The sequence below is a fragment of the Zootoca vivipara genome, chromosome 3, assembly GCF_963506605.1.
Source record: "Zootoca vivipara chromosome 3, rZooViv1.1, whole genome shotgun sequence".
NCBI classification, from domain to species: Eukaryota; Metazoa; Chordata; class Lepidosauria; order Squamata; family Lacertidae; genus Zootoca; species Zootoca vivipara.
In genome coordinates this window covers 10508589-10536524 of record NC_083278.1, presented here as the reverse complement: position 1 = coordinate 10536524, position 27936 = coordinate 10508589, and the positions used below count along the sequence as shown (strand labels likewise).

General features: G+C 40.0%; 1 protein-coding gene across 4 annotated transcripts in view; it reads left to right on the top strand.

The window, feature by feature from the left end:
* The window catches only part of RANBP17 (RAN binding protein 17), a 160567-nt gene extending 132951 nt beyond the window's left edge, over positions 1–27616 (top strand). For 3 of the 4 annotated variants that reach the window (XM_035110145.2, XM_035110144.2, XM_035110143.2), the window contains exons 25-28: positions 1249–1415; positions 19837–19935; positions 25007–25134; positions 26821–27616. In XM_035110145.2, the coding sequence (XP_034966036.2) occupies positions 1249–1415; positions 19837–19935; positions 25007–25134; positions 26821–26917 (491 nt within the window). In that variant the 3' untranslated portion in view covers positions 26918–27616. Of the gene's footprint in view, positions 1–1248; positions 1416–19836; positions 19936–25006; positions 25135–26820 lie in introns of those variants that run through there. The other variant, XM_035110147.2, reaches the window with a different exon arrangement.
* Positions 27617–27936: the final 320 nt, after the last annotated feature.

Genomic DNA, 27936 nt, shown 5'->3' with positions numbered 1-27936 from the left:
AAACTACGCCTGTCCTTCAAGCAGGGAAAAAATAATAGCATACATGAGTTAGATGGACACATTAATGTTGCATCAAATATGGTTAGGTTTTGGTCTTCTGACAAGTTTCCTTCACTTCAAATCCTTCACATAAGGATGTCCCATCCTTTGCTCTGCTTTCTCTTACCAGCTATTGCACTATCAAGTTCATAGCCCAAGACCTCTGGTAGAAATTGTGCAATGGCACTTGTCATTATCCTTGATTGCAATAAAAATATCCAACCAGCCATTTACTTCTGTCTTCCTCATTTTTCATTCCATACCCCAGTATCAGTGAGGTTGAATGTTCTATCGAAATACAATTTTTAATACTTTTGATAGCTGGCAAGTTTGTGTCATTTTTCCAATTTCTTAATAATATCCTGAATAAGGTAAAAGTAAAGGACCACTGGATGGTTAAGTCCAATCAAAGGTGACTATGGGATGTGGCGCTCATCTTGCTTTCAGGCTGAGGGAGCCAGTGTTTGCCCACAGACAGCTTTCTGGGTCATGTTGCCAGCATGACTAAACCGCTTCTGGCGCAACGGAACACTGTGACAGAAACCATAGCGCACGGAAGTGCTGTTTACCTTCCTGCCACAGCGGTACCTATTTTATCTACTTGCACTGGCGTGGGACAGAGCAATGGGAGCTCACCACCGTTGTGCAGATTTGAACCGCTGATCTTCCGATCGGCAAGCCCAAGAGGCTTAGTGGTTTAGACCACAGCGCCACCCACGTCCCTACAATATCCTGAATATTTAATAATAAAAGACCCTTGTATTACATGGGCTGTGATTCCAACCTGTGATTCCTTTTCAGGCGAATTGTGATATTGGCTCTTCAGTTAGGATTTTAAAGCAGGAGAATGAAAACATTTGCTCTTATCCCCCAAATACAAACCCTCCAGATTTCATAATTTCATAGCAATAAGGAAACAGCTGGAATCCTGCAATTTGGAACACCCAGCAGGAGTGCTTACAACTAGGCAGAATACCAGTGGGGTTTAGGAGTCCCCCTGTGCGGTTTAGAGTGAGAGAAGAGGGCCTGTTGCACTGAAATCTACTTTGAATATGTTAAACCTACCGAAGAAGAGCAACGTTGCGGTGAAACATTTTCATCCAGATATCTAATCTCACTGTAATACTGTGATTTCTCTTTTTCATCTAGGGTGTTACTATTAGACCTATCTCCTAATTAATTACATTTTATTTCATTTGCCTTGTGCAGATACGATTGTCTCCTCCAGCTGCTGTGCAAGTTTAGACTACATTGTCACCTACCTCTTTAAGCACATAGCAAAAGAAGGCAAGAAACCTCTGAGATGTAGAGAGGCTTCCCAAGATGGGCAAAGATTATTGCACTTCATGCAGCAGAACTCAGAGGTATTGCAGCAGGTAAGCTCTGTAGCATTCTTCTACTTTTGTTATAGTTGTGAGCTAAGGTGTTCTCCTCACTCTCTTTCTTTTTAAAAAATAGCTTTTGTTCGTTTTTGCCTTTTTATCTTTTAAAAAAATATTTTTATTGATTAAAAAGAATACAAAAAATACATAAAAAAGCAAAAAGTACAAAGAAAAAGAAAAAATATTTCTTTAACAATCATCAAACACAAAAATTTCTTACTCTGTCGACTTCCTCCTCCCCCCCCTTCCACATTTCTAGTTAAATCTATAATTGCACTCTCTACTTCTTAACCCATTTCTTATTCTAATATACTTATCTATAAACTTTTTTCTTGATCCTTTTTAAACACTCATTCCCGGTATAAGATCTAGAAATCTTAATAACTATATTCCATTTAAACTTATTCCCTTATAACAGTATCTAAATGCTTCATCAGCCTCTTTATACATCCATTTCCCTTATTATCTATTTTTAATCTTATAATTATTTTCCAAATAAATTTTAAATTTCTTCCAATCTTCTTCCACCGTCTCGCTTCCATGTTCTCGGATTCTCCCAGTTTGTTCAGACAGTTCCATATTGCCTTTTTATCATCCCAAATAAGTCATAATCATGTACACATAGGATTCTCTGAATCTCTGAACTTCCATCCTCTCCTCCATGCTTTCCAAAGCTATTCTTTTCCAACTGCATCATATAATGTTCTCCATATTTTCTTAACCCTCAATCTTGCTACGTTGCAAGATTATTATTATTTTTTTAGAATCCTACCAAGGTTTTAAATTGTTTACAGTGTTCTTTTAAGTAACTTATAAATTCCCCCCATTTTTTATTAAATTTATTATTCTCTTGATCTCTGATCTTCCCGGTCATTTTCGCCATTTCGGCATAGTCCAGGCATCCCCGAACTGCGGCCCTCCAGATGTTTTGGCCTACAACTCCCATGATCCCTAGCTAACAGAACCAGTGGTCGGGAAAGATGGGAATTGTAGTCCAAAACATCTGGAGGGCCGAAGTTTGGGGATGCCTGAGTCCATCATCTTTGTCAGCCATTCTTCTCTTGTAGGTACTTTGTCTGCCTTCCATCTTTGGGCAAATAACATCCGCGCTGCTGTCGTAGCTCCTCTTCTTTCTTATAAAGCAAGTTTACAAGAATATTTCAGTTTATCAGTTAATAGATAAGAGGGTTTTTTAATTGATGGTGTTTTTGTTTTGGAAGTTTAGAAAAAGCCTCTAGTGATACAGTAGTCATAGGGAGATCATGTTCTTAACTCCAGGCGCTGATGACCTCACTGTCAACAATCACAATAGTCTTCCTCATTGGCCCAGCATCAACTACTTTACAAATAAGTGGGTACCTTTGACCACTGTGGGAGATGCTGGGGTCATCTGCACACAAGAGACCTATTCCACCACAACCTCCTTTCACACTGGATTTCCAGCGTCAGTGCATCAGTGCCAGAAAGCAAAAGGCACTTTGCCAAAAAAAACCACGTGACCAAGCAGCGCACATGTGAACTGATTTTATTATAGAAGTTCAGAAGCTTCTATAATGCACTAAGGGAGTCTTCAGTGGTTGAATATTCAGGAAAGAAATCTTCGGGCCATTGTGGATAGCTCGGTGAAAAGCATTGCAACCTGGGGTACAACAACAGTGAAAAATATTAACTCATTACAGTATTGGAAAGTATTGGAAAGCTTGGGTTGAAAATAAGTTGACCTCTTTGTGGTACCTTTCTGAATGTGTGGCCAGATTTGGAATCCTGCATACCAGTTTTCCTGAGCCTGATGCCCTCGAGATGTTTCAGAATCCCAACTTCTATCATTCCCAGCCAGCATGGCCAATGGTCTGGTACTATGGGAGTTTACAGCTTGATGTTGCTAACACTCCTACGGGAGTCCTGGTTGACTTCTGAAATATAGTGTTGATCACTTGTTGGCATGCTGTCCCTCTAACTAGAGCATTTTTGGCTCCCTAGTAATCAATTTTGCCTTACATCCTGTTTAGTAAAACCATCTGGAGAGTTCTTCCTCCTACTCCCAATCCAAATATAGTGGAGAATGCCTGGGACAAGAATAGGTGTAGGTGTCTCGATAAAAGCTAATAAACTAAATCTCAACAAACAAGACTGAAGAAGTGTTCATAGATGGTATGGTTGGGTAGTGAGTTAATATTTGGCCTATTCTTGATGAAGTTGCAGTTTCCCTTAAGAGAACTTGGTGTCGTCGTTTTTAGGTCTAGCCTTGCTTACAGGCACCCAAACAAAGTCTGTAGTGTGGAAAGCTTTCTGCCTTCAGTTGGCGTGCTAGCTGTAGCCTCTCCTTGATAACTGAAACCTCATATCCATGCCTTGTTGACATCTCACATTAGATATCTGCAATGTGGCTATACATTAGGCTGCCTGTATTAAGAGTTTTCAGAAACTTCAACGGGTTCAGTGTTTCTGCTGCAACACATTGAACTGTTTTTGGATGCAGTTCAATGTGCATTTTAGTGTATGAAGCCCTAAACAGCCTCAGGGCAACTGTCTTCTCTTATATGGATGTGCCTGTTTGCTTTATCAACTGAGGTCCTGATCCAGTTGCCTCCACCTTTGGAAGTTTGGTGTATCAGGGGCAGGGCCCTTTTTTGGAAAAAGTGTGGCAGCTTGACTATGGAACTTTCTCACTAAACATTTTTGCCTAGTACCTACTTAAATGTCTTTTCGGTGTCTGGTGAAGGCTTTTTAATGTACTTGAGTCTTCAACATATATATTAATTGTACCAGCTTTTAGTAAGTACACTTATTCTTCTTACTTTTCTTTTTCCTTGTATATTAGATAGATTTTACTTAGTATCTTAGTATTATATTTTGTATTAGTATTTAATCTTTTATTTGAGTCACCTCAGAGATAAGCAGATGGAATCGTTCTAAATAAAAAATAACTAGATGCTCATATGATATTAAACTAAGCAATTTATTGTCATGTGTATCTTTTCAAGGCAAATTGAGTAATAAAAATTTCATGATCTGAAGATACAGAGAGGTGTTGTGCTTCTGTTTCTATTATTATGGGATGCACTATTGTTGCAAGGAACCATGGATTTTGACAGTTCCATAGTCAGTTTTGTCTTTGGTGAATGATTTATTCCCAAATGGCAAACGGGTGGGCATTTTAAGAACAGATTGTTAACTAAGTACCATGTAACTGCTTGGATTTATGGCTGTACTCAGGACAGGGTGACATCAGTGGAAGAGTTGGCATGATCTTTAGTGACCTTGAGATTGTACTGATGGTTAGGTAACAGAAATGGTAGTTGCTATTTAAGTTTACGAGATTTATCACTGTTATTTATTGTTCCGATTACATTGGGCGATCTTTGTTTCCAAATAAAGGCAAATAAGGAACTGGTACACAGCATATTATTTAGGCATGTATTTGACTGGCATTATTATCGGCATGTGATTCATTGCCATCATTCCCTCTCACTACGACTTCCTGCAGAAGCCAATCCAAAGCAGAAATTGATTAGAACTTGGCGGTGTATTCAGTATTCACCTGTCACTGTGTACAGTAGCTACTGCTCTATAAATACAACTGTAGGATCAGAAAGAATAGCATACTGACCTCAAATCGGGATTTTCATACGTTTGCCTTCCTTATGACCTTAACACTGTATTTTGTGTTAATGATGCTTGGCAATCCTGGAATTTATATCATATGAATAAGCAGTGATCTGTCTTTATTAGCTTCGCAATTTGTCGGATACATTACAGTTCGTCTGAACGCAGGCTTTCAGGTGCTCTTTTAAATATTAATGACTGGTCTCCAGTAGTCAGCATAAATATGATTTGCATTAGCACGAGTCATGCCGTATTGAGTGCTTCTGATGTCAGCCATTCAGTGTACTAATACCTGACATCATCTCCCGAGGTCACTACCAACTTTGACCTTTCTCCTTGTGCACAGTTTCTCTAGTCTCAGAAGCTCTTTTGAATTGATTTGAAATTTTGACTCTCCCCTTTATGAGGCAGTAAAATTGATAATTATTCAGATGGGAACTGAGTGCTGAGTGAAAAATCAATTCCACCCGCTCTCTGCTGCGTATAAAATTACTTCTGACTCTGCTGGTCTAAACGAATGGCCAAGGTAAAAGCAGCAGGCAGGAATAGTAGGAAGAGTTAGCTGGACGAAGCTAATAGCCTAAAGGGATGGCTTTTTGAGATGAGGGAGTGAGCCAGTTGGGGGCGGTTATCAGCAATGATGGGACTCATTGATTATATGTTTACATCAGGTTTCCATTGGGTTATAAATCAGCCCTGAATAGAAACAGAACCCAAGGACTTGAATCTTACCAGAGGGACAATGAATTAGATTATTCTCATTTTCACACTCAGATGAAAAGTGAGCCATTGATTATTCATCGGCAGGCCATTAAACCCTGGCTTGAGAGCTGATTTGACTATCATGGCGGCTAATGAACAAGACTGTTGCTTCACAACTAGAGGTTTCAGTTTTCTAGACAGCTGTGTCTTGTAAGTAATGCCTAACCCTATTAAAAGGAAGGGGGTTATTACAAATTGCTTAACAGTGCTAGAAAACTAGGCCCTAATGACTAATTGTACTGTGAGCTTAAAGAGGCTTGTCAGTTCTTTAAAGTGATGCAATGTAACAGAATATTTTCCTCTGTTCTGGCGGAAGCACTGTTTATATTGTTTCTTTTAAAATAACGAAAGGAGCATCCCTAAACACGGGTGCATATCTGCACAAGTGTCAAATAGATAGGTAAAAGAAAGTTCTCTTGTTACTGAAGAAATGGAAATCCATTTTAACCAGCTATAGCACGACAGTGGCTTTCCTGTATCAGTGGGGGTTGGATTAGACAATCTTTAAGGTCCCTTCCAACATTCTGGTTCTGTTTCACGAGAGATGCTATTTGCTGGTCCCATAGAATGAATTCCAGTTGATTCTAAGCAAACTGTTCCTTTATTCAACTGGCATTGACCAGTTCCTATGCCATATCAACTATACCACCCAGGGGTGCCAATTTGAATAAAATATTCTTTTGGGGGGCCAAGTAAGCCCTGCTCTGCGTAATTGAACACATGACATGGTGCACAGACACAAGGCAAATGGCAGCCTAGAGTTAGTGGGGTTACATGTCTTTTTCTCATGGCATAAAGAGCCAGAGGAAAGAGTGGTCTTATTCTTTAGAACCATGAGAACAATTTCAGCTGACCACCATAGAACTGCACTGCTGTTTTGCTATCCTCCTGACTACTGGGATATTAAAGAAGTAATAGATGACGAGGATGTGTTGTGCTGGCAGCAGGGATATGAGAGAGGGAAGATTAGAGGATGAAAGACCATTGTAAAACTATTCAGATTATTGTAAGCGTACGTATAACGTAGCAAAGCATGCCATCTGCTTATCTCCATCTGAAACCACATGCATATGTTAAGATTCAAATATATGTTGGCCCTGTGAGATAAAGGCCTCATAACTTCATAAAACATCTGAACACATAGCAAAGAGCAGACTCTCCAAGTGCTTCACTGCTTGGCTTGATTGGGTTATACAATAAACAGGACCTCTGCTAAAGCCTTGAGGGGCAGGAATAATAATATTGTGGGTATAGTCAGAGGCATTTAAAACATATAGTCTTATTAAGAGTATTAGAAGTTCAGTGAAAGGCATTTATTTAATTATGTCTCAGAATGAAAACTACTTCTGTGAGTGTATATCAGATAGTTAGACCTGGAGCAATGATCTTTAAGAGGTTTTAGCTCTCTCAGTTGCCTGCTCTTGCCTGCTGAAGAAATGAAATAGAAATTTGTGTAGAATGCAAATGGAGTTGCCCTTACTCACATAAGTGAAGCTGCTCTAGAAATGTGGAATGTAAGAAGCCCAATTATGCATAATTTCTTTTTTTATTATATGATTGGGTGTTGTTTTATATTCCTAACCAGTATCACTTTTAAGCTTTAATACAGTCTTGTTCAATGTAGTAAAATGCATCCTCTTTCAATACCCTTGTGCTTGCTTTTTCTTTTACTACAAATTACAAATGCAGCTATTCCGTCCTTGCTAAGATTAAACAAAGCCAACACCCTTCCCCAACTGTTTTTATTTTAAGTGTTGCATTTAATTACCGGTAACTAATGTTTGAATCGCATACATAAGCTGTAACTTAACAACTTGCTCCAACGTAAATAGAAGTTATGTTAATACGTTTTCTGTAGTTAATAAATCAATGGAAGTTTCCTTTCTTCAGTGCCGGTTATGTTGTTCATCCCAAAGTTAACCACAGCCCCTAGAGGAAATAGTCTGTGCTTCCTATGGGCTGCCCATGTGTAACTTGCAGTAGATATTCAATGCTTTGACATACTTTGTGGTACCTTCTTCATATTTAAAATTCTGATTGCTTTTCTTGGTATTAAGCAGTGGGAGAAGCAGCAGTGTGCCTAGTAGTTTACAAAAGGATTAAAATTAGTCTGCTTCACAGGGGGATTGGGATAAAATACACCATTAATAAAATGCCTTAATGTTTCACACTAATGTTTTTCACAATAAGTAAAAAAGCAAAAGTCTGATCACCCCTGTTCACGTTTGGATGAATCTTCTCAGCACTGTATAGCACACATAGCTGCCAAGTTATCCCTTTTTTTAAGGGATTTTCCCTTATGCTGAATAGACTTCCTCGCGAGAAAAGGGAAAACTTGGCAGCTATGATAGCACATTATCTTTTCAATTCTACCTTTTCAGATGGCATCTTAGTCATTTTTATAGCAACTAGAATGCCATGTGGACAAGACTATAGCCTTACAGTGGTACCTCGGTTTATGAACACAATTGGTTCCGGAAGTCTGTTCATAAACTGAAGCGTTGCGTGGCGAAACCCCGACCTTCCCCGAATGAATAAGAAACAAAACACAGTGATTTAAGGTTAATGGGCATAAAAAGGCCACAACTTTATTGATTACGGATTGTAGAGAGGTATTGGCATTAGGCATTGGATCTAACCGACTATATCCGACTCCAGCCCGTTGTGCTGGCAGTCTGAGAAGGGTTAACCACCGTTGGGTGAGTCCTGTGATGCGGATCCACCAGGAACTCACCCTGGGGCCACCGGTAAAGGGCGTGCCGATCCGAAGCGGCTGGGGGCGGGAACAAAGAGACCGGGCCCCGGCCACGCGCTCGCTTTTAAAGCCGCAAGCCATGCCCCCGGGCGTCCGGATTGGCCGCACCAGGGGTGACACGTCCGGGGCATAGCCTATGGCTGGAGGGATGCAGCCATCCCTCCAGCATGTGAAAGGGTCATGGCTGCCCGCAACCTCCCTCTCCGGCCATGCCGGAAGGGCCTTTCATAAACTGAAGCGAACTTTCCCATTGAAAGTAATGGAAAGTGGATTAATCTGTTCCAGACGGTCCGCGGAGTACTTAAACTGAAGCGTTCATAAACTGAAGCAAACTTTCCCATTGAAAGTAATGGAAAGTGGATTAATCCGTTCCAGACGGGTCCGCGGAGTACTCAACCTGAAGCGTACTTAACCCGAAGCATGGGTGTAATTGGTTCCGGAAGTCTGTTCATAAACTGAAGCAAACTTTCCCATTGAAAGTAATGGAAAGTGAATTAATCCATTCCAGATGGGTCCGCGGCGTTCGTAAACCTAAAATTTGTAAACCGAGGTGTTCATAAACCGAGGTTCCACTGTACTATGAAGTGTGATAGAACTCAGCAGGCGTGGGGTGGCTATAACACAAGAAGAGGATTTGTTTAAACAAATGTGTGTGTGCTTTTTCTCTTTCTCAGGGGAGAGGAGTGTAACCCAGGGGAGGGAGGAAAAAAGCAACCAGAAGGGGTGATGCCCCCATCTCACTCTGTCAAAATTAAATGTACCCTCAGGCCCCAAACAATTGGCAGCCACTCATATCTGGATTCAGGATTTTAGCATGTTTTAAGGATACAATCCAATAAGCATCATAACTTATTCTTAATTGAAAGAAATATAACAGCTGTAGACCAAATCAGCAGAGATGTGGGTGGTTAAGGAACAGGAAAAGATACTTTATTGAATGAGCTAGAATTCAATCTCAAAGCCACTTATTGAACTATTGACATAAATTTAGGCATTTCAGCATTGATTGATTGTTTAATATAAATAATTTCATGAATTTAGGGGGTGGAACTGGATGTGCCTTAAAATATATTAACTTTTTATTCTGTCAGACATATAATGCATTTATTAATTACTCTGCCTTTGTGCTCGTGTAACTTTTATCAACAAAATAATTGCCTTCTCATCTTAAGGCAGAGTAATTCAATAAGCAAAACAATATCTCATAATGGTGTGAAGGTGTCAGCAGCTTTGATAAAAGCACAACGCAGGTATAATTCCACCTGTACAGAATGCTGTGCTTACAATTCTCTGTGTAAAATTATAAAATGGAGGAGGGGGCGCCACATAAACCTTTCGTCCATCGTTTTACATCTTGCATAACTTTTCAGCTTTTAATCCGAAGCTTGCTACTTTATAGTTCTTTAGAGCAGTTGTACTTTAAGAGTGCAATCTGTTTGTAAAACAAAACAGTTAAATCGAGCAAGAATGACTTCCCGATCACAGAGCTTGTTAAGCACTTAACAATACAGTATGCTCCTTTGGTGTGCATGGAAGTTTAGCTTCGTAAAGTAACATGTATCGCATAGTCCATGGATGGAGACAAAAAGGCTGCAATTTGGCTTTCAGAAAAAAATTGCTAGAGGTGTTGATGGTAGAGGTGCACCCTCAGGCTAGGCAGCTGGTGTATATATGCTTTTTGTTTATCCGTTTCTGGTTTATGTACCCTTTAGGCCAACAGATGAAACAATTGCTCCTACAGGGTCAGCTGCTGGTCAGAGGCAAAGTAAGAAAAGACTTTGCGTTCAGACACGTCAGCCATCGTCTTAGCGCAGCTGGCACCTGCTACTGGTGCGCAGCAGGAGGGTTAAAGGTCAAAGAGGCAGTTGTTCTAAACTCAGTGATGGCTTAAAGGGACTTGTAGATTAATCTGCTTTATTAACTTCCGTATATTAGATAACTATTGCAGTGAATGAAAGCATGTCTTTCTGAATAAGTACCATCACCTCTTTCCCTTTTAAATTGGCTTTTGAGTAATGAATATTAAATAGAATGCGTTTCAGGGGTAATTAAATGAAAACATTAGGATGCTGGTGTTTGCATCTTATTTGAAACTTTGTTGCATATTTATAAAGCATTGCTTACCTTTATATTTTGAGGAAAAAACAAATAACCGGGGTGTTTTGAATTACAAATGAAATCTCTCATGCTTACTGAACAATTGTAATTTTCTGGGCAAACCTCCTTTAAAACAGCAGCAAACACGGAACAATCTTTAAAAGCATTTGTATCAGAATTTGCCCACTTCTTTGCAGTTGTCTGTCTTTGTTACTCTGTGCTTCAGAAGTCGTACAAAATGTTTTGGTTATGTTTTCCGCATAAAATGGATGTTGCCAAATGGCAGGATGTAACCATTTGATTAAAAGCTGGCTAAGTCATTGGCCTTGCCCTTCTTCCTATGTTTTACAGAGGCTGCCTGCATTTTTATTTAAGGATAAAATGAAATAGTAAGTGTTGCAGAAACATTTGCACATCTGTCTATTTGAATGTCCCAGTGGTTGTAGGCAGAACTTATTGGTATGTCTCTGAATACGTGTTGCAGAGAAATGAACGGCCATGGGGAAAGCAGTTGCCTGCATTCTTTGGCCGCCTCTTATTGACTGCTGTTGAAAACACAGTGTCGAACTAGATAAGGCCATTGGCATTATCCAGTAGACTCAGTTCTAATGATGGTTTGACAACATGGGGTGGGGGGTGGGGGTCATGCATAGCCAAGTCGCTCAGTGTTCTTTATGACTGAGTGGGGATTGAACTCAAATCCACCTAATCTGTCTAAACATTCTGGCCCAGCAATGGTTAGTTTTTGGCTTTCCAAATGTTGCTCAACTACAGCCCCATCTTCCCTGAGCATTTATTGTGCTGACTGATGAAGTACAGTAAGATTGGGGGGGTCGGGGGCAACGGGTTAGCTACCCCAGCTCCAGGCACCATTCTGCACTGCCAATCTCTCACATCCGATGTATGTATTTTTAAAAAATTAAATTCCCATACTGCCCTTCATTTGAGGGTTTATGATATAAGGCCACAAATATACATAATGTAGTAACAAACAAAAGCAATACTCCCCTCCCCCAATTTAAAAGGCCATCTTCAATCTGGTTAAAATATACTTCTTAGTCAAGAATCAAAGTCCATTTATTTAAGGGACATATCTTTTGTACTGTTCTATTTCCTGGTTCTTCTGAGCTCACATGGCATCGACTTCATATTGCCCAAATTGTGGATCCTGAGCTGGGTCCTTGACTTCTTTGAAAACAATGATAATCTTTGGTGAAAATGCCTTCTCAAATGTTTGGTTCCATAGATCATAGGTGTCTGTGCATGCAATTGAGTTGGCCCTTTTCTTACCTCATATATTCTACTAGAGAGGAGGTCTCTGCTGGTTTATTATGGCTAGAGCTTTTGCGATTTCTGCTGCCATTTAAGCAGCACAAATAGTGCTCTTTAGTTGGTTAGTTATTGATGTACTCAGATGAATGCTACCGACGGAAAACCAATTAACTTCTTTTTGGCATAAAGAGCAATATTCCAGTCTGTAATAAATATTCCAGTGAACATTGGTTAACCAGAGGAATCCAAAGAGACTGGTACAGAAGCAGCAGTATTAAGTAGGAGAAGCAATATTCAAGGAAGTTGTTTTTAATAATGCCAGAATGTATCCTGCTACTTCTAGCTTTGATGGGTGGTGGTTGTGAGAAATTATATTAATTGAAAAAGACTCTTGATTACTTTTTATTATGCAGTAAGGGAAGACCTGTTGCCACTCAGTAATTCCAATCATTTGGAATAGCTACTGTTAGTATTCAGTTTCCCACCAGTCATTTTATAAGAATGTGCTTTCAAATTATCATTTGTTTCAAATGCGAATAGTTGCAAGTAACAAATTGTTCCATAAAATTTAGGATCAGTTTGTGAACCACTTGAGAACAAAGAGGATTAAGAAGACTATATATATGTGTGTGTGTGTACACACACACACACACACACACACACACACACACGCTGTTCCAATATGTCTCTTTAATACTTTGCAAAACACACAAATAAGCCGATTTTCTAGAAGAATTTGTGGTTCTCTATATCATAGAATCATAGAGTTGGAAGGGACCCTGAGGATCATCTAGTCCAGGCATGTCCAAAGTCCGTTTTGGGGGCCTAATCCGGCCCGCCGGCCTATTTAATCCGGCCCCCGTAGCAGTATGTGTCCAGGGGGTAAAATCCTTTAAAAAGCTCAGCAATCCTAAAAAAAAGCTCACAACTTTGGTCGGCCCTCAACGCATGTTCGCTTCATCAAATCTGGCCCTCTTTGAAAAACATTTGGGCGGGCACCCTTGACTTCTAGTCCAACCCACTACAATGCAGGAATATGCGGTTGTCCCATATGGGGATCGAACCTGCAACCTTGGTAAGTTTCAGCATCACACTCTAACCAACTGAGTATCCAGGTAGAAGTTGAGTTAGGCTGAGAGTCGCACCCTTCTTTTCACCCAAGGCACTAACATTCTTTTGAACTTTACTCTTTATCTTTCCCTTATAAACTTTGTTGTGTCTTTCAAAACCCTTTCTCGAAACAACAAGCCATTATTCTTGATAGTTTATGACCAGTCTCATTTCTGTCCTTTTCATCTCTTCCTGGTCTGCACTGGAATGCAGGTTTTGGCAAACAATTGTGCAGTACCGAGACACAGTATATAGATTTTGTGTACTTTGCCTATCATGATTTCAAGAGCATGGTTGCTTATTGTTGATACCCATTAGGAGTAGATGGAAAATAAACATCCTTTCCCCCAAAAAACAAAAAGGAAGTATTCTTCAACATGCTCTTCTATCACTTCCCCCCACCCCTACCGCACTTTGCAAAACTCCCTTCTGGTTTCAGTATCTTGTGGAAGAGGAATGACTCTCAAAACAGTGTCTGGTTGATCACCATAGAATAGAAAGGAAGATATTTTGCAATGACCCAGCACTAGGAAGAAATGGTGCAGAGTTTATATCCCAATGATTTAAGTATAAAACAGACACCGAAGGTTCCAGCAACAGTTTAGGGCTGGTAGGCTAAAAGCTAGCTTTGCAATCGTAGACTCTTGCCAAGGCCATTGGTGCAGGAAGCATATGACACAGCTATTAAGAGGATCAGGCTGTCTGCGCCTTTCTTCTCTCAAGAGGCACTTGTAATGGATGCTATTTTCTCCCCTCATTAATCATGTGGTAGTGATTGTTCAAAGAGGAGCTGTTATCCAATCCCAATAGTGAAAACTTAGTGCAAATATGGTAACATGTGGAGCGTTTGTTCTACGAAGGGCCTGTGTTAGCATTGCCAAAAGGAGAAATATGTTTGATTAAGTGCTTAAAGAGCTCATCGTAATTTCCAAATGGTCCATACTGCAATATGATATACTCTGACTGGAAGGGGCTCTAACTCTAATGAGTTTGCTAGTTGAAGAATGCCAAGCTTCATCCAAATGAGCAACTCACAAATCCGTTTTTTTTGTGAGCGATAAGTTATTCAAGCCTTGAGGAAGAAAAATCTGCACATCCAAAAGCCCAGATGGGAAGATACAAAGGTGCTTGAGTTTGAAAACATCTGTTGGGTGCATCACACACCCAAACTTATAGCAGCCTGAAATGACACAGCACGCAATAGAGAGCTGACAAGGAATTCAATGTAGACAAGAACAAGAAATGCCTCTTCTGATTATGTTTCTGCTTGTAGTGCAGCATGTCAGCCACACACCACCTATTTAACCTGCAGGAAAATAAATCCATAGCGAACCAAACTGTTGTGCTAATGGTGCAGCTGTTTTGATGTTGACAACTAGACCTTCCATCTCCCCGTTTTACAGATGAACCAGGCAGGCACATGAGCCACAAACATGGCTGCTGTTGTCGCATCCAGCATGTCAGATGCATTGCCCTTCACCAGTACTTGCTTTTAATAGCATTGATGTCAACATATTGGAAATCTGCAAATCAAACTGAAAGTGCTTAAAATTGATATTTTGAATGAACATTGTTTTTAGAGTGAGGCATTAGACTGGCACATTTGCAGTCAAGCTGCTTCCTGTCTTCCCATTACTGTTGTATTTACTTTCAGATAAAATGTAGACATCAACTTTATTATCTTGTCAGCAGTTTGGAAGGCATTTTGCCAGTTGTCAAAAGTTTCAGCAGTAAACCGTAAGATAGGATGAGATGCTAGCTTTTTAATTGGTGTGGAGCTGTTATTACATGATGTTAATAGATACAGTAGGTGTAAGAAATGCTTGAGCTCTTATTCAAAATACTGTAAAGAAACACCTGGGAAACTGAATTTGTTTTTTTCCTTTCAGCGGGGTCACTTCCTGTGGTTAAACTGTGCCATTCATAATGTATTTTGGGTTGTCTTAACTTAATTTGCACACACTTGATATGAAGGTGAGAGCTTTCGTTCTTGGTTTCCCAAGATTCACACGATGGGGATTTCAAGTTACCCTACCACTTTGAAAAGTGATTGATTATATAGAAGGGGTATTGCCTGTGTTGCGATCTAAAATTCCATTCCATCTGTGATGCCTTTGTCCACAGATACAACTAAATAGGTGGCCCAGCAATGACAGCAAATAGGTCATAAGACATAGGAAACATTCTCCAAGAACTAAAATTACTTTAAAAATAATCACATAGAGATTCCATCTGTACATTATCAAATCCATCTAGCCCAGTGTTTTTCAACCTTTCTCACCCATTGCCCCATTTTAGCTAACATAAAAATCCAATGCCTCCCCTGGCTCTCCTAATAATGTTATTTGAATTTTCAAATGGATTGAAATTTTATGTCTTAATTTTATACTTACATTGTACTTTTTCTTTTCTTTTTTGACACTCATCCCCCTCCCCCCAGATCTTCCCAGCTTTGGAAACACTGGTCTAGCCCATTATTTTCTGCTGCGACAGGCATCAGCTTTCCAAAGCCTGGGGCAAGATGGAACTTTTGCAACCGTGCTATCTGAGATCCTTTTTAAAAAAAACACAGAACCTGGAGTAGCCAGTGTTTTGAACTTGGACCTTCTGTATGCAAAGCATTTGCATGTTTTGTGATTTTTCCTGACTTTACTCAGATTGCTAGATCTTCTTTTACTGCTTTGGTTGGAAGGCAGAGAGTTTTAGAAGGGTGCATTCATCATGAAAATTTGTTGCAAAGGAAATAAATTTAAGTCACTGTTCATTACATGAATTGTGCACATCAGAGCACATTACACTGTTTCCTACTTTTCCTCATATGCACAAAGCTCAGTTTGTGATAGGCCTCGCTCATTCCTGGCACTCTTGAAAATGGGTATGAGGTAGAATTTAGGACTGATCGTAGAATTTATAGCTATGTCCTGGACATGCACATCGCCTTTAATTTTCGCAAATCTTTATGTCTCTTTACAGTGTGTTTTGCATGGTTCCTTTCACCTTTGTTTATAGTTACAAATTTTACTCTCAGTCTAGATTAAATTATTGTGGCCCAATCCAGATTCCTGTGGGTCGTCCCTATGGATTCCAGTGGCGCTCCAGATGCAAAACACCTACTTTAAAATAAACAAGGACCAGGGAAACACTTTTCAGGAGAAAAGTAATGATTGAAGTCTTTTTGCCCTAAAGCCTGCAATTCCATTGTAAGAATGAAGAACTGGAATCTTAATGCTTAATCCATATAAGGTTTTACTAGGCATGTTTTTGAAGTCCTCTTCATCTCAATACAGTTCCTGATGTTCCATGCAGTTTATTCATAGTACAGTATTCCTAATTTGTTGCTTTAAGCAGGGTTTTGATTAGAGTTCAGGAAACCTCCCAGATTAAAAATCAGACTAAAAATAATTCATATTGATAATGGATTGCTCCACAATGCTCATTTCTTCTCCCTCTGTTTATAAAACTTTCTAATATAGCTGAATTTCTAGAGACTCGTATAGGTCTTGGACAAGTTGCCAAGTGGTTCAAGCACAAGAGTGAGTTGGTTAATTCCGTGGTGACATTTGTAAATTTCTTATTTTATGTTTTAGCTAATATTACTTAACTGCAATTACATTAAATTATTCGTTCCTTAACTGCCTTAATCTTCCCTACAAAAATAATCAAGAAGTATGCCACAGGTAGTTTAAATGCTTTCTTTTTTTAAAAAAAAGTGATGGATGTAACAGCTCTGCGACCTCAATAATTTATATGTAGCTTGGATAAGTGTTTTCTCTAAAAGTATGAATCAGTTTTGCCCCTGTCCATGGCAATATGTATACATATAGAGCTTATGTTTCGTGGGCAAGTATCAAACTTAGGGGAATGTTTATTGGAAACTGTGGAAAGAAAACCTCTGGCAAATGACTTGTGATCAATGTAACATGTGAAAATTCATTTATTGACATCCAGAAATAAATGCCTCCGAAGCAAAGACCTTGTGCATGTTACACTTTACTTCACAAGATGTAGGTCAGCATCAAGTCTGTGTAAGAGGTTGTAACGCTCATGGGAATTCACACTATGGCAATACCCTCGTGATTTGTTTCTTTTCAGCCCAACATTTATAACTTGCAAATGTCACAGAAGTCTCCTTTTTTTTAAAAAAAAAAAAAGAGGATTTCTTAATGCATCACCTGGCTAACAAATTTTCGTTTCGATTTCCCAAATTGAACAATAACAAAGTCTCAAATTCAGTGATAACAAAGTTGCTAGCTAACACCAGTACTCGTTTCTGATTCTGCACCTTATTTTGACATTTCCCATAGGGGCATTATTCGCTGTGTTTGTGTTGTTAATGTGAGAATGCTGAAACAGTTATGCAGTACTCAAATTATGGTGGAGATAGGAGAGCCCTTTAGGAAATCCACAAGCCCTGCCCCCTTGACTCTCCCCAGTTCTAACCAGACCACGGCTTCTTTGCCTTCTTCTCCTACTGCAAAACTATGTGTTGGCTCACAGAGCTTTGGGTTCTGCTATCACATGGGGACACATGGGAGCCGCACATAGTACAACACCTATTTACGGTTCCTCTTTCAGCTAGCATTATGCACACAGAGCTCTGCTGGACTAGGTGATAATTTCTGTTTTAATTTTATTCTGCTGCTGTTAAACTGATGTACAGAACTTCTGCGCAGTTGTAAAAAGACATGGCATTTAGGAGATTGCATACGCCTGCATTGAATTGAGTTATGAAACCATTCAGGGGAGATATTTATATTCAGTGCTGTGAAGACCTTGATTTAAAAACAGTAATTTGATAATGTTAAACTGAAATAATTGTAATTTAATTGTAATATAAAATATTATGCAATAGAAGCCCCATTTGATTTCTGTTTGTTTGGTTGCAGTATGGAGGGAATTGCTATGTTTTATTTGCATATCTTATGTTTTTTGCTAATGACTTTTAGCTTTTTCTTTCATTGTATCATATTGCTCAGGTGTAAGTTTGGAGGAAGTGTCTTTTTTCTGGGAACACTGTCAGTGCCCAGTCCAGTAATAGTTGTGTGCAGACAACAGTGAAAGGAAGCCTAGGTTGTACTCCCCATTACACTACTAGTGATGAAGCTTTGACAATGTCCTTGTTCTGAGCAATTTGCAGGGCCTGAATTATCTCTTTCATTTAGTGAAACAGGTTGTTTGACTTTTTCTTGGGCAGTTATTACAATCTGGCTTGCAGTGTATGTCAGCTCTCGGGGGACTCAACTCACTGCTACTCGTTGGTTTTGAAAAAATAATCTAAGGATTTTCCTTGTATTTGATGCTGGGGTGAGGATTTTTTTAGTTATTTTGTTACAACAATGGACTACTTTTTCCTCACCAAATTTTACAAATGTAGAACTCTAAAACTACTTGGGCGCTATCTGATGTTTGTGTTTGGGATGCTATAAACTATGAAATGTCTTGCTTGCTTTGGTTTTTTCACTATCTATAAAGCTCATGATAGTGTGTTCCAAAACAAAAATGGTTCATTCTCAGAAGAGGCCAGGAAGCTCTCTGCAACATCTCAATTATCTGAAGGTCGGCATAAATTCCTTCCATCTCACTATAGAAATCTGCTTTTGGAAATATGTTTCTGTGCCTTTCCATCCTGAATAATGGCACACTTGACTTTCATTAGCATCCTGTATTTTCATAGGAAACGCACCCCATGAAACACCTCCCTTAATTTAGCGTTCTGTCACTATATAAATTTCTCTTTGTGTTCCTTCTCCTTTCTCCTTTATAATATCTTTTTAATAAATAAATAAGACTTTCTAGATCTAATGATATTAAATTACAGCAGGATAGCTTTCAGTTGAACACCAGGAGACATTTCTTGACAATGAAACCAATTACCTAGAGGTTTTTGGACTACAATTCCCATCATCCCTGAGCACTAGTCCTAATAATAATAATAATAATAATAATAATAATAATAATAATAATTTATTATTTATACCCTGCCCATCTGGCTGGGTTTCCCCAGCCACTCTGGGCAGCTTCCAACCGAATATTAAAAACAATACAGCATCGAACATTAAAAACTTCCCTAAACAGGGCCGCCTTCAGCTGTCTTTTAAAAGTAAAAATAGTTGCTTATTGCCTTGACATCTGCTGGGAGGGCATTCCACAGGGCAGGCGCCACTACCAAGAAGGCCCCCTGCCTGGTTCCCTGTAGCCTCACTTCTCGCAGCAAGGGAACCGCCAGAAGGCCCTCGGCGCTGGACCTCAGTGTCTGGGCTGGACGATGGGGGTGGACACGCTCCTTCAGGTATACAGAACCGAGGCCGTTTAGGGATTATAGGAATTGTAGTCCCCAAACAACTGGAGATCCAAGTTTGGGAAACCCTAAGCTAAAGGGGTGATGCTCTCTCCCTCACTGGAGGTCTTCAAGCAGCAGCTGTCCAGAGGCTCTGGATTATCTCCATCAAGCAAGGGGTTTGACAAGATGGGCTGCCTACTAGATTAAAGCCCACATTCAAAACAGGTGGACATAAGTCTACCCTTAATTATATTTACTTCTGTTTTCTCTCCTCTTCCCCCTTCCCCTGCTGTTTTTATAATAAGCTACGGATAAGGTTGCTATTTGGGAATCGAAGGAAATAACTAGTATATTTCATAGGTTAATTTGTATTAAAAATAGCTTGTCTGGTTACAATACCCGTGCTATGTCAAAAGTAACTTTTGCAACACTTGAAATTCTATTTATTCTGTCCATTTATTTCGGAGCTGGGATTAGTCATGCATGGCGGTATATTCACCAGTTACACTTTTGGTCATTTTCTTTCTTTTCAGATGATGTCAATTCTCATGAACACCATAATTTTTGAGGACTGCAGAAACCAGTGGTCAGTCTCGAGACCCCTCTTGGGTCTTATACTTCTCAATGAGAAAGTAAGTATGCCAGAACTAGGACATTCATTTGGATTAAAAAGGAAACTAGCCGGTGTTAGTATTGACAAGCTGCTTTTCACATTCCATTGCTGAGTGTAATAGAATGAGGAAAGGGAAGAATTAAGTCTCTTGGATCAGGCAGAGGTGTTTGGAGACACTTCATATTGCAAAAAGAAACCCTGTTCTTTGCATAACGAAAATGAATCTCTACATTCCCAAACCATTATGTAGCTCATGTCTCTAGCCCTGGTCAACCTCAACAGCCTAATTTAGGACATTCTCCCTTAAATGCATGGGGGCATACAGAAGTATGGAGGTGATGGGTGAGACTAGATAATGATGCCCCACAACCCCCTCTGCAGATTCTTTCAGTGTGTGCAGGGGTTCATGTGAGGTAAAGGTAAAGGACCTCTGGACGGTTAAGTCCAAAGGTGACTATGGGGTTGTGGCGCTCATTTCACTTTCAGGCCAAGGGAGCCGGCATTTGTCCACAGACAGCTATCCGGGTCATGTAGCCAGTATGACTCAACCACTTCTAGTGCAATTGAACACTGTGATGGAAACCACAGTGCACGGAAACACCGTTTACCTTCCCACCACAGTGGTACCTATTTATCTACTTGCTCTGGCATGCTTTTGAACTGCCAGGAGCTCCTGTTCATCTTCCTGCATAGGTCATCTACTGGCGAATTTACAACTCCCATCAGCCCTAGTCAGCATGGCCAATGGTCAAGGATGACGGGGATTGTAGACCAACATCATCTGGGGAGCACTATGTTGGATCCCCCTGATCTAGTTTCCTAGAAAACCTGGAGCAGATATGCCATATGATAGATATCAGGAGAGCCTTCTCTTTCCATAGCGATAGAGAAAAGTCAACACAAGTCAATTATTTGTGAGTTGCAAGTGTTCAAAGAGGAGCATCATCTGATCTTCTCGGTCAGTTTCTAAATGATTGGTAGTGGCAATTTTAAATTTGCTGCAAGTTGTCTGGAAGAGATTGATCTGAGCTAATGAAAACTCATTTGTATTGAATTACTGTAGCTTTTGTGCTCTGGATGCAGGATACACCAGCTGTAGATAGCTGCAAAATAGGAACTTGGTCGTTGGCCCAAGCCTTTATCAACCAGTATCTTCAGATCTCGCAGCTGCATCAAAGTTGCTCAAACAGAGCATTTGCTCCCAAGATTTAAATGCCCACCATTAAGAAGCTGGCATGACATGAGAAATGGACTGAGAATCATAGAATCATAGAGTTGGAAGAGACCACAAGGGCCATCCAGTCCAACCCCCTGCCAAGCAGGAAACACCATCAAAGCATTCTTGACATATGCCTGTCAAGCCTCTGCTTAAAGACCTCCAAAGAAGGAGACTCCACCACACTCCTTGGTAGCAAATTCCACTGTCGAACAGCTCTTACTGTCAGGAAGTTCTTCCTAATGTTTAGGTGGAATCTTCTTTCTTGAAGTTTGAATCCATTGCTCCGTGTCCGCTTCTCTGGAGCAGCAGAAAACAATCTTTCTCCCTCCTCCATATGACATCCTTTCATATATTTGAACATGGCTATCATATCACCCCTTAACCTTCTCTTCTCCTTTAGCTCACAACCAATTGGCTTGTGTTTCTAGACCAGTGGGAAGGAGGGAACTCCCATCCTCCCTGACCATTGACCATGCTGGCTGGGGCTGTGGGAGTTGGAGTCCAACAACTTCTAGGGAGTCCCAGGTTCCCCACCCCTGCACTCCGCCCTCCTTCTATCACTGTTGAAGGAGAGGGTTCTCTTGACATCTACCACATGCAGTGGAGCATGCAGAGGAGAATTGGGAGGCGAGGGGAGCCCTCCTACTTCCCCAAAGTTTTCAAGAGTATTTCATGATGTTGGTGTGCAAGCACAGCCCAAAATGTGTGATTGCACCCAGTGCCTCTCAAAGAACTGACTGTTGTCAGTAAACAACTAGAATCCTGGGGTTTCCCATCATATTCACCGCCAGGCTTTGTGGTGGACAGAGGAGTCATTTTTCAGACAAGTCACCCCCTGTAGGGTTTTTGCATGCAAATTTGGGTCTGTGGACTTGAGGCTAAGGTCAGGTGCCCATCTGAAAAGGGAACCGTTTCTGTGTAGCCATGCAAACCCATCTGAACATATACAGGCTTGCTGCAGATACTGAGGGATTGTTCCTGGAGATACTGACCTGTAACGTTCTCCATACTTCTGTGTGCGTTCTGACTTTATTCCAAATTCATTTATCTCCTGGGCAGTCACAAGTGGCAGTGCATTACTGCTTTGGAGAATGAATTGTCTATACAATAAGATGGTGCTGGGAAAAAATAAGACACTAAGATTAGCAGCAGCCGCATACATTAAAATTCAAACCGAAATCCCAGCCCTGGTAGGAAACTAATAGAAGAAGAAAATATATCAAGTATAGAAGCGCCGTCTCATCATTCACCTGTGCTGAAGGATCCAATTTTAACCATATCCAATAGCACTGTCATTCATCTTCTTGGTGTATTATTGTGATTTAAATCCAACCTCCATACGAGGAGCAGTTCTTTTAAAATGATTGAGAGGGAATAAGGGCAAATTCAGTGTTTAGAAAAAGTTTATGACATCACAATATTATCCTTTACAGATGGAAGCAATATTTCCTACTTTGGGAGGAAAACTAATCATTTTCTATCTGCCCTGAGTCAGTGCATCATTATAAAAGGCGGAAATAAGTAGTCTTATGCATTCCCAATCTTGTTCTTGGCAACATTTTTGTTTAGCCAATGCCTCTGATTTATAGTATTAAATATTAGCCTGACTCTATATTAATTATGTGGTTTTGATTTTAGCAGCTTTAGTGTAAGAAGGAATTAAATATTTCACAAGGAGATATAGCCATGCAATCATGAATAGTAAGAAATATGAGGCTAGCACAATTTTCTTTCTTCTGGAACAATATTGCATTCTAATGATCATGGAGCTTGGTTAGCCGTGGAATGTATATATGCGTGTCATTATTTTTCAGTAGGTCTTAATGTATTAAGGACTCATCTGCATTAAGGAGGCAGGTACTGGGGTGGGTGTTTTTTTAAATGGGTTTATTGGGAAATATTTTGATATAAAGGATACAAAACAGCAAATATTCTGTGCGCTTCGAAAATCCGTAACATTTTCTGCTACGGTTTCTGAGAAGCCAGCAATATAGCGATGAGCAGTGGTTTGTTTCAGTTCACGGTTCCAACACCAATTTGGATGCAATCTGGTGTGGCAATTCTGTCTTGAGAGTAGGCTCTCATTAAACACAGTTATACTTACATCTGAGTAAACATGCACAGGCTGGTGCTATCAGTGTTTCCAAGCCCGCCATTGCACAGTGCTTATCATCAGTGTATTTATTTTTACCTCTCTTTCTCCGAGGTTTTCAGGGCAGGGCACATAGTCCAGTCCTTCACTTTATCATTACAACAACCCTGTGAGGTTGGTTAGCTAAAAGGGAATGGTGGCACAAGGGTCAGGCAGTGAGCTTCTCTAGGTTCAACTTCCCAGACCTAGTCCTAGTCCAGCACAACCCACTCTCAGGATTCATTGATGAAGAGTTTCATTGGTTGGGTTTTTTTTTTTAGCACATTAGCAGAGAGCACCCAGTACTGCGCAGTGGGTGGGTGTGGGTGTTTGCTACACTTAGTGAAGTTGATCTGGTTTGTACTTTGGGCCAAAAGATTGCACAGTGGCACATTACACAATCCTTTAAAGCAGATAAGAGAGGGTATTTGTGGCAAGATAACGTCTCAGTTGCCTCCCTTGAAAAGTGTGAATAGCAGAGGATTATTATGAGGGTTGGTGCTGCAAACACAGCAGTTTGACTTCACCCCCCAGAGGGGTACTCCATTGTGTCTCAAAGCAGATGGATGGCAACAAAAACCATTAGGAAGGTTGGCCTTTCGGGTTACGTCAACAATCGTCTCTCTTTCTACTGGTTTTTTAAAGGACCCTTCTAAACTTAAAATTCAGAGTGAGGACCAAGCAGTTGTAAGAAAAGGAGCCCTTGTGGGAATTTTTTAAACTAATCTCAGTGCTTAAAATGTAACAAAGACAAGAAAAATAAGTTTTTCCTTCACCAACAATGGGTTGCCTCGATTCCTTATAGGAAGACTAAATTACATTGCTTAGTCCTGGCCTTTGTTCCAGATATCTGTAACAGCAAACATTCACAGTCCAGATATAATTAGTCATGCTGAACTTATCCCAGCCATGTTTAACTTGTCCTATTGCTTTCAGTTGGATGTAAACACAACTAGCTTCTTCTGGTCAATGGCCTCTGTGTTACAATAATCTTGTTCCTTCTTGCCGTCTCTTGGCACTTGTGTCTTGCACTTGTCTTGATGTAGAGTGTGTGAGAAGTATTTGAAGATGCCTCAGCATATCAGGCTGGGCTAAAGAGCCCTGAAACACCTTCCAATCCTCAAGTGCCTCATTCCGAACTGTAGCTGGAACTAGATATTCATATTCCCAAGACGGAGCTCACTTATTATTGGAGTTTGAAATATCAATCCTCTATACACCAGGAACTTTGTAGACTTTTTGCTGGCTGCTTCAAGGATGGAAATTGCTGCTAAATGGAAAGCTGGATCTGGTCTTTCCCTACAAAGTTGGCTTGTTAGGATTTGGGAGAATTAACAGAATGATTAATGCGACACATCAGGGTGGTAAGAGGTGATTAAAACAAAAAGTCGAATGCAACCTGGTTCCTGTTCAATTCATTTCATATGTTAATAAATCTTCCTCACTTCATGGAGAAGTTTGGTATCTTACTGTGCTTTGGCATTGTATGCTGTCAGTTTTACATTACATAACGCAAAAAACTACTCCATAGTACATTATTTCATATATATACGGTATATATATGTGTGTGTGTGTGTGTGTGTGTGTGTATGTGTATTTTATTGAAATATATATATGTACACACACACAGAGAGAGAGAGATAGTACCACTAAATAAGTAAATAGAAAGTCTGATCCTGTAAACTCAGCCGTATGCTACATTCCATCATTTTAATAACTATTTCTTCTTTGTTTTTTCAGTACTTCAGTGAATTAAGAGCCAGCTTGATAAACAGTCAGCCTGCCAACAAACAAGAAGTCCTTCATCAGTGCTTTAGCAACCTAATGGAAGGAGTGGAACAAAGCCTTCTAGTAAAGAACAGAGACAAGTAAGCTGCACTATATCCTGAGATAGAGGGGGGAAAGGTGAAAAATCTGTGACTGATAAAATAACCTTAAAATCGGGGATTTTCCAGATAAGTATGTTACACACAATAAATGCACAGTTGCTCAGACAGCAGTGTGTGTGTGTGTGTGTGAAAGTGTCACCTTGTGCCAAGGCAATAGCGAACATGTAGCCAAGCCATTACACAGGAACAAGATTTATTGTTAGGATTAAGGATAAGTTCCATGATGTTGCCACAGAACTGGCATGATTTACGGCTTTCGTGTGTCTTATCTGCTTCTCACCACTGTGTAGTAACATTTGAATCCCAGCAAGGACACGGGATTGGGTCCAGTGGGCCTGATCCTTTGTCGCCTCACCTCCCACATGCTGCTTTGACAGTTTGATGGGGGCTTCCCGTCTGTCAATCACCAGATGTGTTAGCATGACCTCAGGTGAGCTATTTTTCAGGCACAGGCAGGACCCTCAAGAAATTCAACTGATTGGCGGCAACTTTCAGCAGTGAGAAATCGCCCTCCATAGAGTAGCTAATCCCAGTGGGGTTTGCATTTGGTGGCAAATTTAAAAGTCACTGAATACAATGTGGCCCCCCATGCCAAGGTACAATTACACCTCCCAGCAATGCTTCAGGTACAAAGATTTGGTTATTCTCAACACAATTACTGTGCCCAAAGGTGTATGCAGACCAAATGTCCACATATTTATTTAGCAGCTCTGGCTTGTGCTAGGCTGCACACTTGATAATCTGGAAAGCCCATTGTGCAATGGCTGGTGGAAAAATTTCCTTCCAGTGTCCGATAACTTTCTTTCTTGTCATAAAGCCTTGTAGGACCCACTTGAATTGCCCATCTGTTAGCTTGAGGCTTGAATTAGTGTAGAGAAATCTGCCCCAAATATGTGCTGATCTGCTCCACTGTGCTACATTATAACTGCTACCTTGTGGGCAGTTTAATAACATCCAATAATTATATTTTAGATGGACATGATCTTTATTGTTATTTTTTATCCATTTTTGTTACATTTCCCCGTTTTACCTTCACAGCATCCTCACGGGGTAGACTAATTAGGGGGATAGTGACTGCGTCTTCACCCTAAATATTTGGGCTTGTCGCCATTCTAAACCAGTTTGGAGCTGTTTGTAAGGCAGGGAATAGGCCTTCAACTAATACGCCAAAATCATTAACCATACAGAAAAGGTTCTCACCCTTGGGCAAATCAGAGAGAGGGATTTAAAAGTTTGCTTCTAATTTTAAAAACAATGTTGGTGGAAATCTAAACCCAAGGTATAATCATGGCTAATTATATTCTTTTCAGAGAATTGATAGTGGTCTGAAAGAGGCATCCCTGTTCATATGCATAAATTGTTCCACTCTCGCCACTAAATAGAGAAGGAAAGTTCATCTGCATTGATTAACCAGACTTTTTCAGGTTAATTCTGACCTTCACCATGCTTTGGGGGCTTTCCTTTCCAGCTCAAATAAGGACCAAAATAATCCAAATATGATCAACATCTGTTAAAATTTTTAAGAAGGTGTTTGTTTTACTTGTGGGAGTTTTTGCAATTCAGTTCTAACAAAGGACTGGTTTTGTTTTCAGAATTCTTAGCAGCTTTCTCTAAATGCTTAGTCTGAAAGGACATTTGACATGTTTGGCGTCTTCTTGGTTCCAGATTCACACAGAATATGTCCGTCTTCCGCAGAGACATGGCCGAAACCCTGCGTTGCGAGGGGGTATCAGAATCGAGCAGCTCAGAGATGATGAGTTGATGATGAACTTGGAAGGTGTTTGATAATGAACAGACTTTGAAGGTTGGGGAACCACAATATTGTTAGATAGGTTTTGACTTTAATAGAAAATATTTTTTTAAATAACTTCTGCCTTTTTATATCTCTGGCATAAATGTAAGGATTTGTAACACTGGAAACAATGTAAAATCACACTTGGCATTAAGAACCATTTTGAACTTCCGTATCCAAACTTCTTATCCCCTTTCACAATTAAATGGTGCAGAAACAATATCTAACCAAAGAACAAAATACAATGTGTATTTTCTTTCTGAAATTGCATTGCTGGGAAATTTCAGTTCCTGCGATTAGACCAATATCAGAGAGTTTTTTAAAAAGTGATGTCATATCTATTTCTCTCATAGCTTCATCTAAACTGAGTAACAGAAAGCATAATTTGTAAACAATATGGCTATATGTAGATATGTAGATTTTTTTAAAATCTTGTGTCTTAAGTGCACTGTTGACGAGCAAAAGATTGGCAGAATGCAAATTAACAATTCTGGATTAAAGTAAGAAAATGGTACCTTTTTGAAGCTTACAGGTGATGATACATTCTTTAATTGAGTATGAATAAATGTTCGTTTCACACTCATGTGTTTTGAATGTTTCATTCTAGGGCAAAATACAGAGCTGCAGTTTGTGTTTTAACTGCAAAAGTATTCCTTGCACAAGAATTACCAGTACACTCCTACACAGGTCTACACAGAAGAAAGTCCTATTGTTTTCATTTGGGCTTACTTTCAGGTAATTGTGAATAGGATTGCCCGTAATTGTGCATAGGATTAAAATGAATTTTAATATTTTTAAAGAAATAGACGGCTCCTGTCACAGCACCTAAAGGGCATATTCGTCTTAAATGCCCCTACATAGATCAAGTACAGGCATGGCCAAACTTGGCCCTCCAGCTGTTTTGGGACTACAACTCCCATCATCCCTAGCTAACAGGACCATTGCTCAGAGATGATGGGAACTGTAGTCCCAAAACAACTGGAGGGCCA